Source organism: Crinia signifera, chromosome 5, assembly GCF_055691185.1.
Source record: "Crinia signifera chromosome 5, ASM5569118v1, whole genome shotgun sequence".
NCBI lineage: Eukaryota > Metazoa > Chordata > Amphibia > Anura > Myobatrachidae > Crinia > Crinia signifera.
Window position 1 is genome coordinate 156,629,132 of NC_139221.1, and position 12,995 is coordinate 156,642,126.

General features: G+C 39.3%; 1 protein-coding gene across 2 annotated transcripts in view; it reads left to right on the forward strand.

Annotated features, from left to right (window-relative positions):
• The window catches only part of TRIP13 (thyroid hormone receptor interactor 13), a 60,513-nt gene extending 48,294 nt beyond the window's left edge, over positions 1–12,219 (forward strand). For both annotated transcript variants that reach the window (XM_083188155.1, XM_083188154.1), the window contains exons 10-14: positions 2,414–2,520; positions 2,990–3,143; positions 3,300–3,412; positions 5,994–6,063; positions 12,001–12,219. In XM_083188155.1, coding sequence (XP_083044281.1) covers positions 2,414–2,520; positions 2,990–3,143; positions 3,300–3,412; positions 5,994–6,063; positions 12,001–12,093 — 537 coding nt within the window. In that variant the 3' untranslated portion in view covers positions 12,094–12,219. The remainder of the gene's footprint in view (positions 1–2,413; positions 2,521–2,989; positions 3,144–3,299; positions 3,413–5,993; positions 6,064–12,000) is intronic.
• Positions 12,220–12,995: the final 776 nt, after the last annotated feature.

Genomic DNA, 12,995 nt, shown 5'->3' on the forward strand with positions numbered 1-12,995 from the left:
GTAAATGCAGCCCTTGTGTTTTCATAACTAAGGGTCCCAGGGGAAGGCTGGGTGCCCCCTTTCAGAGATGGTGCAATATATATTACAGAATGTATGAGTACTGTGGAATTTATGGTGTGCGGCACTATGTACTGGGCATTATGGTGTGTGGCATGTTTTGGAATGGGTATAGCGGTGTGGCATAATGCATAATGGGCATAACTTTGTGGCGTAATGGGCATTATAGTATGCGTAATCCTGGCGCAGTGTGTCCAAGTGTCTATAGCTGGCACTTATGCAGGGCTGGGCAACAGCGGCCCTCCAGATGTTGATGAACTACACATCCCAGCATGCCTTGCATCAGTTTCAGCATGGCCACATAGCAAAACTAATGCAAAGCATGGGATGTGTAGTTCATTAACATCTGGAGGGCTGGTGTTGCCCAGCCCTGCACTAATGTGTGGTGTAATGTGAATTAGTACTATTATGTGGCCACGCCCCTTCACCTACAAAGCCATTCCCTGAATTTTTTTGACTGTCCCTATTTAGAGATTCTTTTTTTTTTTTCTACTATATGTCTATCTTGCTTTATGTTAGTGGGCCAGTTCATACTCTCCCCCTCCGACCCACAATAGCCACAGTGAGAGGCACTCAAATCCATATTTGTTTAACAGAAAAAAATAGACTCTGGCACGCCCTCAGTTTAGGGTATATGCCAGGTGGAGAGGAGGCTTCTGTATGTGCAATGCTGGGGGGGAGGGTGAGGGAGAGGAGGCTTTATTCTGTTGCACCCAGAAAAGGTCAGGTAGGACCCCGATTTTTGTAAGTGAGGGGTCTCAGGGACCCACATTCTTTTTTTTTTTTTTTTTTTATAGGTTTTCGCGATCACTGCTCCAGGGATAGAATGTTAATGGTTTTTAGTAGTGTTGCAGTGGAGAAGCAGAAAGAGCTATAGAACTATAGCTGCAATAACTATAGCTATAGAAGACCTGCCACACAGCCGGTAAAATGACAGAAGCTGCTTTAAAATACAGCACTTTTGGGAACTGCCTAACTCCTGCATGGATTATGTAATGGTGTACATTACTGCTTAACAGCGCTGAGGTCATGGGTTTCCTCCCGGGCCCTGAGTGGAGTTTCTATATTCTCCCTGGGCTTACAAGGTTTTCCTCCAAGTACTTCAGTTTCTTCCTATAATATAAAATTTACTAGTAGGTTATTTGGCTCCCAACAAAAACTAACCCGTGTGTGCTTTTGTGGTAGGGACTATCGAGGGCTGGGCAAATATTCTGTAAAGCTCTACGGAATTTGTGTGCGCAATATAAATAGAACTGATAAATCTAATACTATGCACATTTATTACACATATAGCTATAATGTCTTTGCATTTTTCTCACCAAAACTAAACTTTGAAAATGAGCACTGTTATTGCTATTGTTTAACCTTTGAGTGCCAAGTAAATATGTCAAAATAGGTGTGAAAATGAAAATTTGGTACTTGTTTTCTAGCACGGCGCCCATCGCATGGCATAGTGTACCGTATTTAGTGGTGTGATGTGATGCTTGTACAATTAAATATCGCATAGCATCGCATGCCAGCAAATGGGATGCGATGCGATTCTTAATTGTACAAGCACCCATGCCATGAGATGTGATGGGTGCTTACAATGAGATGTAACCCCCAGTATCCACGCCATCCCAAAGCGTGGTGAGTGACCGCGGTACGCGTCCTCCGACCTTTTCATACCCCCACTATACACGTCAGCAGGGAGTTGATTTTAGATAGTGTGGCGAGCCACCGAGCCCGAAGCGTGGCGAGTGGACGCAGAATAAGAGCCTGAAGCATGGCGAGCGGACGCGGAATACATGTAAAGTAATCCGTGTCCCCTCACGGGGCTCGCCACGCTTCGGGCTCCTATTACGCGGGGCTCGTTGGCTTGCCACATTATCTAAAATCAACTCCACGCCGACGTGGATAGTGGGGGTATGAAAAGGTTGGAGGATGCGTACCGCTGCTCTCGCCACGCTTCGCTTGGCGTGGATACTGGGGGTTACATCTCACTGTAAGCACCCATCACATCTCATGGCATGGGTGCTTGTACAATTAAAAATCGAATTGCAACGCATGCCGCAATATTCCAGGGGGATGTGCTGAGATTTTTAGGAGCCCATACGATGGAAATCGTGGGCGCCGTTCTAGGAAACAAGTACCGAAAATTTTCATTTATCATAAGGACCTGTAACATTTATCTTACATAGGAAATGCACATCATTTTTATTTACATTTATATAACAAATGGGAGCAACGCTGGCATTTTTTAGGGGATATTTTACCCATTTCTCACAGATGTTTGCTGCTCCAAGGGTTAAAGGTAGAATTACAACTGAAATTTGTTTTTGTTATCTGTAGAACTAATGACATTGTTTCCATTCAGGTGGAAAGCCTTACGGCAGCACGGAGTGCATCTAGAGCTGGTACAGAACCATCTGACGCTATTCGTGTAGTGAACGCCGTTCTGACCCAAATAGATCATATAAAAAGGTAAGTTTTGTGTTCATTGTTTAGAAAATGGAACGTGTTTATTACCAAAGTGGTTATTTTAATAGTTTCTTTTCAATTTCTAAGAAGATCTCTCTTGCCTCACCTGGACATGTTTACCATTAAAAGTCTATAACAAAGTAGTTGGCGCGATTAAAGGGGCAATCATTTCACAAGGGAAAACCATGCCATCTGTGTAATTAAGTAAATGGATGTGGTAATGTATCAACCACATTTAATATATGATATCCATACATGTATGTTGCATTTTTATGTATTGCGGCTGTTTTTCCTTCTTGATCTGACCCGTTTGCACCTTATCTGCACCCTGAGGTGGACCCGTCCAATACCATGCTGAACAGCCATCATTTGAAATCTCTGGACTTTGTATTTATAGAAAAAATGATATATTAGAATATTGGTAAAATGCTAAACACAAATTTGATTTACATTTGTATGTTTTTTTATTTAGGTACCCAAATGTAGTGATCTTGACAACATCAAACATTACTGAGAAAATCGATATGGCTTTTGTTGACAGAGCAGATATAAAGCAATATATAGGGCCACCATCTCCTGCTGCCATTTTCCACATTTATATTTCTTGCATAGAAGAACTTATGAAGGTAATCTTCTCTGTAATCCTCGCTGTGCTGATCAGCATGGTAATGCTGTGCAGTGCACTGGATGGCTCTTCTGTTTTGTGTACAGATATTGTACTGTGGATAAAGCATATTGGCGATGTGGCAGAATATAAGTGTCCTTCATTTTGTTTTACTTAGTGTCAGATAATATATCCCAGACAGCAGCTGCTGACTTTGAGAGACCTGGAGATGATTGGTTATGTGGAAAACAATGTATCCAAACTTAGTTTAATGCTAAATGATATTTCCAGGTAAGGTCATATATCGGTATTTACCATGGTGACTTTTTTTTTTTTTTTTATCTGCAAATGTCTTTTTAAGCTTATAATGCATAGGATAAAATTGGTGTGGATCATAGGGTTGACACAAGATCAACATTGGGCACAAGGTCGACACATGAAAGTGACATTTTTGTGGGGTATTCAATGTGGGAGCTGGCTCAGCAGCCGTGACCCTGTCCCGTTCTCAGTCTGCTTGACCGAGAGAACGTAGGCGGGATTCAGTGTCCTGCCTGCTGTGGGGTGAGAATGGGGCGTGGCCGGAAATCGGTGCGCTGCGGCCGGGAGCTCGTCCATTCCCGGCCGTTCTCGGCAGAATGAGCCCAACTGCTTGTGAAGTCGGGCTCGTTTCGCAAGATCCCCAGCTCAATGCTGTCGGAAGACAGCATTGAATAGGGTCCTGCAGCCATCTCCCACTTCAAGAGATGACTGTGGGAGATTGAATGTCAACACCAGAGCATGTGGCTATGCTTCAGGCCAGGTGTCTATCTTTGCTACAGCTGCACTCTGCACACAATAGTCCACGTGGATGGTAAAGCATGAAAAGTAAAAAAAACAAAAAACACTGAGAAATCATGATGATAAATTCATGTGTCGACCATAACCATGTCAATTTCTTGCTTGTGTCAACCTATAATCTAGATGCCAATAAAACCAGCTATCCCACTAGTTCTGTTTATTGCCGCATTTTCCCATTAGTATATACTGCGCTGTCTGTGAATATCTGATCTTGGGGGGTGTGAGGCAATTTTACATTTGTGCTAGTTCTGAAAACTATAGCACTTCCAAGCCACTGTCTCTGACTAACGATTGAAAACAGCATTAACTGGAGAAATGTTATTGTGATGGATGAGTGATATTTTGGATATACATTACATGTGATTGATTTGCCACAGCATAGTCTAACATATACCTCCTAAACGTCTGCAGTAGACTCCGTTATGGTCAGCTACTGCTATTAACGAAAATCATATATCAAACAAATAAATTGAACAGTTGAAATCATTCCCTGCATTCCTTAAACATCTAAATTAATAATTAAAATTGTTTTGCCAATTCTTTGTTTTGTCACCTCAAAGTACGGAAATGCCTTCAATATTACACTCTTGTTTTATGTGCTTCATACAAATTTCCTCACAAGACGATGAAACCGCAGATTTCTCTACTTTAAGGTGACTTGTATTATAGAGCAAGTAAGAATAGAAACATGCAGCTTACACTGACATGTACTACCAGGGAGCACTGTGGTGTGCAGCACAATAATTACCACTGTTTCTTATAGCAATGTAAAAATTTTTATTAAAAATAAATAAAATATCAACAATAATAATACATATATGTGCACTTCAGATATTTCATTTTGCAATTGCAAGACAAAAACAAACAAGACTCACAACATTTAACATAAAGAGGCTTTTCTATAGCTTAATTTGCTGATATGAGGCTGAATTGGAAAGTCATTCAAAGCAACAATTTTGTGCAAGCAAGGCTTTTTATAGTTACCAGTCCCGCATAGTTGGAAGAGACAAATCTCCAAATGGTGTGTCCGGCTTAATTAATATCTGTGCTGTTAGGTACACAATTTACCTCTGTAGAATGAGAGGAGCTCTCCTATTTAGTACGGAGAGGAGATAAAAAAGCTCTGCATCACCAATAAGTCCAACAGCTGCTCTGATCAGTGTGGCAGCGATAATCTGCGGAGGTTGTTATCTGGTTACCAGTGGTCAGCAACAAAACGCGTTTCTCCGCCTTAGGGCCTTCCTCAGCCGCTGACCCTAAGGCGGAGAAACGCGTTTTGTTGCTGACCACTGGTAACCAGATAACAACCTCCGCAGATTATCGCTGCCACACTGATCAGAGCAGCTGTTGGACTTATTGGTGATGCAGAGCTTTTTTATCTCCTCTCCGTACTAAATAGGAGAGCTCCTCTCATTCTACAGAGGTAAATTGTGTACCTAACAGCACAGATACTAATTAAGCCGGACACACCATTTGGAGATTTGTCTCTTCCAACTATGCGGGACTGGTAACTATAAAAAGCCTTGCTTGCACAAAATTGTTGCTTTGAATGACTTTCCAATCCAGCCTCATATCAGCAATCTAAGCTATAGAAAAGCCTCTTTATGTTAAATGTTGTGAGTCTTGTTTGTTTTTGTCTTGCAATTGCAAAATGAAATATCTGAAGTGCACATATATGTATTATTATTGTTGATATTTTATTTATTTTTTATAAAAAAAATTTACATTGCTATAAGAAACAGTGGTAATTATTGTGCTGCACACCACAGCGCTCCCTGGTAGTACATGTCAGTGTAAGATGCATGTTTCTATTCTTCCTTGTTCTGCTTGAGTTACACAAACTCTGACAGGGAGCAGCAGCGGTGTGCATTGGTGTGATCTCTCAGGTGCATAAAAACCAGCGCTTCTATATAGGCCTTCTGGGCTTCCCCTCCTTTGTATTATAGAGAGTTGTGAATTTCTCTCTGGAGTCTGTGCTGCTTTGTGAGGGAATTCTAATCTCAAATTTGTTTTATCAATTTTGTGTTTTGTGCAGGAAAAGTGAAGGTCTTAGCGGTAGAGTCCTTAGGAAACTACCCTTTCTAGCACATGCACTTTTTGTTCAAGTAAGTATTTAATGCTTAATTTTTATTTTTTATTGTGTTTTAGAGACTTATACACTAGTCAACAGTTTCAAAGTAATTTTTTGGTTCTTAAAGAGTACAGAAATATAATCACAGGTGTTGTATTCATCCATCTTCAAGGATTGTTGAATGAATATATATATATATATATATATATATATATATATATATATATATATATATATATATATATATATATATATTGTGTTGGAGACACTCACCAGTCTTTTAGCAGAGTCACATAAAGATTTTAATCAGGCAGCATGGCAATCACAGAGGGTCGACGTTTCGGTCCACCTCTAGGACCTTTGTCAAGAGCAATGGTGTACATCAATGCATCGATATTTATACACAGCATAACCCGGAAGTGATACTCCTCAATTAATGTGGTCACAGTAGATTCACCACGTACAACAACAGATACAGCCTAATAGAAAAAATGCACTAGGCAGTATATATAACATCAATCATTATTTTTAAGAGTTGTACTGTACCTTATTGATTATCACGTCAGGGAGGTTAATGGACTGCGTGGAGCGCAGTGAAGGTAAAACCACCTGCCCATTTAGGCAACGCATGGCCAACCACAGGTCATCCATTTCGACGGCACTTCAAACCGTTATAACTGATAAACTGGTGGCCAAGCATTTTTTGTCCGAAAAACATCCCCTATCTTCACTAAGATGTATGATAATCGACAGGATACCGCCACTACCGAGAGGTGGCAACAGAGCAAAAATACTTCTGCGCCGTGAGGCGATGTGGATCTATAAGCTGGACACTATCTGGCCGCGGGGCCTGAATGACTCAATCCATTATAATATCTTTTTAGATGAATAATACCCCTATTCATCTATACTCTACTAAGATACACCATTTGCGATACAGCCTGTGACATTACTATAACCATAATGCACCCTTGCCTAATATGTTAGCGATTACTAATATGCTTATGCTGTAGTATGCCATATTTTATCGTTATTAATACTTTAAGTTTCCTTTATTTATGTTTTATCACATTTTTTCCAGGGTTTTTTTTCTTACTTTATTCACTTATTATTTGTTGCACTTCATGTATTTAGCATAAAACAGAGAACATATATGTCATTATACAACAGCATAACCTGATAAGTGGACTTCCTTTTATAATTGCCAATGTTGATTGAATGTGCCTGTGGCACTATACAAGCACTTTTGTGCAAAGAGTAGCGGAATAAGTGCTTTCAAACTATAACTATAACACATACATTATGAGGTGGAACGCACATTGCGTTCCATACAGAGGAAGCGCTGCTGTCAACACTTCCTTCTGCTTTGTCCGCTCTAATTACTACCCCCAGAAACGTGACACGCACCAGCCAGACATTTCCTGGTTAGGTGACGCTGTTACACGCTTCTGCTCTGTGGAACTGTATCCCTCAATAGAGGAATACATTCCTAGATGCACGCTGCCCCACAACATCCGGCGGCATGCGCTTCACTGCGCTCCACGCAGTCCATTAACCTCCCTGACGTGATAATCAATAAGGTACAGTACAGCTCTTAAAAATAATGATTGATGTTATATATACTGCCTAGTGCATTTTTTCTATTAGGCTGTATCTGTTGTTGTACGTGGTGAATCTACTGTGACCACATTAATTGAGGAGTATCACTTCCGGGTTATGCTGTGTATAAATATCGATGCATTGATGTACACCATTGCTCTTGACAAAGGTCCTAGAGGTGGATTGCCATGCTGCCTGATTAAAATCTTTATGTGACTCTGCTAAAAGACTGGTGAGTGTCTCCAACACAATCTATCTATGACTATTGGACCTACCATTTGGCCCTCTATGGAATGGCACCCCAGCTATTTTGAACACAGCGATATGTGAGTGCCAGCAATACGAAGAATATATATATATATATATATATATATATATATATATATATATATATATATATATATATATATATATATATATTACACACACCTATTCAGAAGTATACGATTGGCACTCTTGAGTGGTATTATATATAGAGTTCCATTTTTTAATAGATGCAGCCAAGAAAACCGTTACATTGTAGGAAAATAAAATGTAACTGCTAGTATTCTTGCACTGACTCAACAGAGCATAATTGTAATAAAAAAATATTTGTGTGTGTTATTCCAATGGTGTTGATGATTTTTCTGCCTTAACACAAATCTGTAATATGCACATCACCTATTAAAAGCATCACATTATCCACAAACCTCAAAACGTATAACCATATAGAAGAAAGTCAAAGATACATAGGGATGCACAAGCCACATACATTAGTAAATATCGATGTTTAGAGGAGAAAAGATGAACATGTTGCACTAATTTGACTCCATTATGGCGCTACCCCAGTTTCCCATTGTATGCTTTTCCACGGTACTTATGTAATATCTGGGCTCCCGTTTTTTTTATGAGACCGTGTCCCCTCGCGGGGCTCGCTGCGCTCGCCACGCTTCAGGCACGGTGGCTCGCTGCGCTCGCCACACTATATAAAATCAACTCCATGCGTAGTTGGATAGTAGGGGTATGAAAAAAATGGGGTGCATTTAACATGGGAGCCCAGATAATACATAAGTACCGATGATCCAAATAATATTTAAGTAAAAAAAAAAACACAATGTATCCATACTAAAGAATAAATATTGCATCAGTTTTAAATTGGTATACATAGGGACTGATAAACAAACATACTAATAACTTAAACCAGGGGTTCCCAATCTTTTTCTAATCACGGCACCCTAGAGTATCAGATAGGCACCCCTAGGCCCCCAAAAATATATATCAAATGAAGTCAAATATATATCAAATGGGGTATGCTATAGACCACCAAATATAAACGAAAGGGAAGAGTCTCTTCTTTTAAACCAAATCAAACAAGCATCAAATCAGGGTCAGGTATTAATTATGGGGGATTTTAATTTACCCGACATTGATTGGGAAAACGAAACAGGTAAATCCGCAAGAAGCAATGGGTTCTTAAGCTTACTTAAAGACCAGTTTATTACACAAACGGTGGAGACTCCAACTCGTGATGAGGCACTCTTGGACTTAGTTTTAACAAATAACACAGACTTAGTTTCAAACACAAAAGTAATTGAACAATTAGGGAACAGTGATCACAATATGGTTTCACTGGAGATCAACTTCAGTAAATTACATCAAAAAGGATCTGCAAAAATACTAAACTTCAGAAAAGCGAACTTTGAATTATTCAGGGAAGCCCTAACAGGAATTGTGTGGAAAACGGTTATGGAGGGAAAAAATGCAGAGGAAATGTGGGATACTCTAAAAAAGGTGCTTGATTCACTAACTATTGAGTACATTCCTAAAGTAACTAAAGGTAAATTCAACAAAAAAAAGCCACCATGGTTGGACAAAGAAGTAAGGTCAGCTATCAACAATAAAACCAGAGCCTTTAAATTCTATAAAAATAACTTGAATGAGGAGGCGTTCGCAAAATACAAAGAATCAAACAAAACTTGTAAAGGGGTAATCAAAGCAGCTAAAATATTATATGAAGAGTGCATAGCCACTGAAAGCAAAACCAACCCAAAGAAGTTTTTTAAATACATAAATAGTAAACATTTAATTAAGGAAAACATAGGCCCACTAACTGATACTAGTGGAAAAAGTGTTACTGAGGACAAGGGAAAAGCAAAACTGTTAAATGAGTTCTTCTCATCAGTATTTACTAAGGGAGAGCAGACTGTGGAACGAACATTTACCACAAACGGGACAAACAAGCCAGATCTCATTGTGGATTTCACGCCGAAGGAAATAATACTGAGGCTAAGCAAACTCAAAACAAATAAATCACCAGGGCCAGATGGGATTCATCCAAGGGTATTAATGGAATTAAGGGATGAACTAGCTACCCCCCTACATTATATCTTTAGCAAGTCACTATCGTCAGGTATAGTACCAAAAGATTGGAGAATAGCAGAGGTAGTGCCAATATTCAAAAAAGGAAAAAAGGAAGATCCCGCTAATTACAGACCCGTTAGTTTAACATCAATTGTGGGTAAACTATTTGAAGGATTTTTAAGGGATGGTATCCAGAAATATTTAGATCATCACAGTCTACTCAGTGCTAACCAACATGGGTTCGTGAAAAATCGTTCATGCCAAACTAATCTACTAGGGTTCTATGAAGAGGTTAGTAAAAACCTCGATAATGGAAATGCTGTAGATGTGATTTTCCTAGATTTCGCTAAAGCATTTGATACTGTCCCACACAAGAGATTGATTAATAAAATGGAGAACCTAGGATTGGGTGAAAATATCTGCAGATGGGTAGGGAATTGGCTATGTAATAGAGAACAAAGAGTGGTTGTGAATGGTGCCGTATCAGATATGATACCGGTACTAAGTGGAGTGCCCCAGGGTTCGGTTTTGGGGCCCATTTTGTTTAACATTTTTATTAACGATATTGGGATAGGGTTACTCAGCAATGTATCCATCTTTGCGGACGATACAAAACTTAGCAAAGTCATCAAATCATCAGAAGATGTCACCATGCTTCAAAATGATCTTGCAATTCTAGATGAGTGGGCAAAAAAATGGAAGATGAGGTTCAATGTAGATAAATGTAAGGTTATGCACCTTGGGAGACACAACCAGTGTGCAAGTTACAACCTTAGCGGAGAGGAACTGGGTAATTCCATATTTGAAAAGGATCTAGGAGTCCAAATAGACAGCAAACTAGGATGTAGTGCCCATTGTAATGTAGCTACAAAAAAGGCCAACAAAATTCTGGCATGTATTAAGAGGGGAATGGAAACTAGGGACTCAAGGGTAATTATGCCACTATATAAAGCATTGGCGAGACCTCACCTAGAGTACGGAGTACAGTTCTGGGCCCCACACTATAAAAAGGACATCATAGAATTAGAAAAAGTCCAAAGGCGAGCAACAAAGCTTATTAGGGGAATGGAGAATTTAAGCTACGGGGAGAGATTAAGCAATTTGGGACTATTTACATTAGAAAAGAGACGTTTAAGGGGGGACATGCTCAACATGTACAAGTATATCAAGGGCCAATATAAGGAACTGTCACGCACCCTCTTTTCTACTAGAAAGGAATCTAGGACGCAAGGGCATGAGTATAGATTAGAAGAAAAAAAATTTCATTCAGCTAGTAGAAAGAATTTCTTTACGGTCAGAACAGTCAAACTCTGGAACTCTCTTCCCAGAGAGGTGGTAACGGCTGGCTCATTAAATGCGTTCAAGGCAAAGTTGGACAAACATTTACTGGAGAAAAACATCCATGGGTACAAATAAGAAATATAATTTGTCTGTAAAATACCAGAACCTACCAAATCAGCAATGGATATCTATACCAGGTTGAACTAGATGGACGCAAGTCTTTTTTCAGCCTTACCTACTATGTAACTATGTAACTATAAGTCAATTGTGTTTATATGTGCTTCTTAGGTTCAGTTATGTGGTAAAGTGCAGGATTTGGTTCTAATTGTACACATTTTATGATTGGCAGCCACCAGCACTGGTTTTGTCCAGAAATAATTGATCATAAATAATTTGAATTGGTCCTGGACGACCAACCCGAGGCACCCCTGCAAGTGTCCCGAGGCACCCCAGGGAGCCTAGGCGCACAGTCTGGGAACCACTGACTTAAACGTTATATTGTAGTAATACTTATGTATTATAAAGTAAATAAACATCCACTGCAGGTTGAGACATTTCATGCTAGTGTCAGTATTCAAATAGAAAGTATTTCTGTAATTTCTAAAATAATGACTTAAGTATAAATATTTGTGTAAATAACCCTTTCAAATGATAATTATGGCAAAGAAAATTATATATGCTTTCTCTTGAGCTCCCAAAATGGAATGAAACTAAGGGTTTTGTTTTATTGTTTTTTACTTTCTTTTTAAAGTCTCCTTCAGTTACTATCGAAAAATTCCTCCAAGCACTTTCACTGGCAGTGGACAAACAGTTCGAAGAAAGAAAATCCCTGGCGTTCATGTAAAACCGTTGGAATGTTCTTTTTGAAGAGATTCAAAACTTTGTTCTTTGTTCAGTGTATTTTATTGTGTAAAAAAAGTAATATTTCAATACTATGATTTTATTATTTGCAATATATTTGTTTTGTGTATTTCTGCTTTATTCTTTTTTATATGGCTGATAGGTTAAGCAATGCCACTTTCCTTTAAACACGGGATTGTGGCCCTTTTGGGAGCAAGTCAGTGAGTGAAATAATTGGTTACATGAGTTGGAGATGGATGGTGGTGGTTGTTTGACGCCCGGTTTTCTGTCATTTTGTTACTTCTATTTTCATTGCGTTTTGTATAATAGGAATACGAGTAACCATACTTCTAACTTTATTATCTGTGATATATTATCAACTACAGTTTTAAGGGGTTCAAAACTGCACATGGAAATCTTTTTGTGGTATCATTATGCCATTCCTTATGTGTTTGCGAGCTGGTAGTTTAGTGTTAATGAAGAATACATAGAATTGAGAACAGTTTGCCATTATTTATGAAGTTGTATACATTTACCAACTTTCCGTAAATATCAGGTCAATTATTTTAAGCACTGGTGCTAAACACAGCGGGCGGTATTCAATGTCCTGAATCGTTGGTCACAGTGATTCAGATTTTACATTCGCCTGCCAATCGCCGGTTTTTTGCTGTGAATCGCCATGCATGGGGATTCGTCTGGAGTCGCCGAGTCACCCTATTCAACGTGGCTGAGAATCGCCGCCCCTAACGGCGATTCTCAGCCAAACCGGCGTTTCCCTAAACAGCCTCATTAATGTAGTCAGTTGTTTAAAAAATTGCAGTGAAATGCAAGAAAAATGCAAATTACCATGGAAAAACGCTTCCCATACAGCAGACGGCAAATGCTGGGTAATCTGCTCAAAGGCCA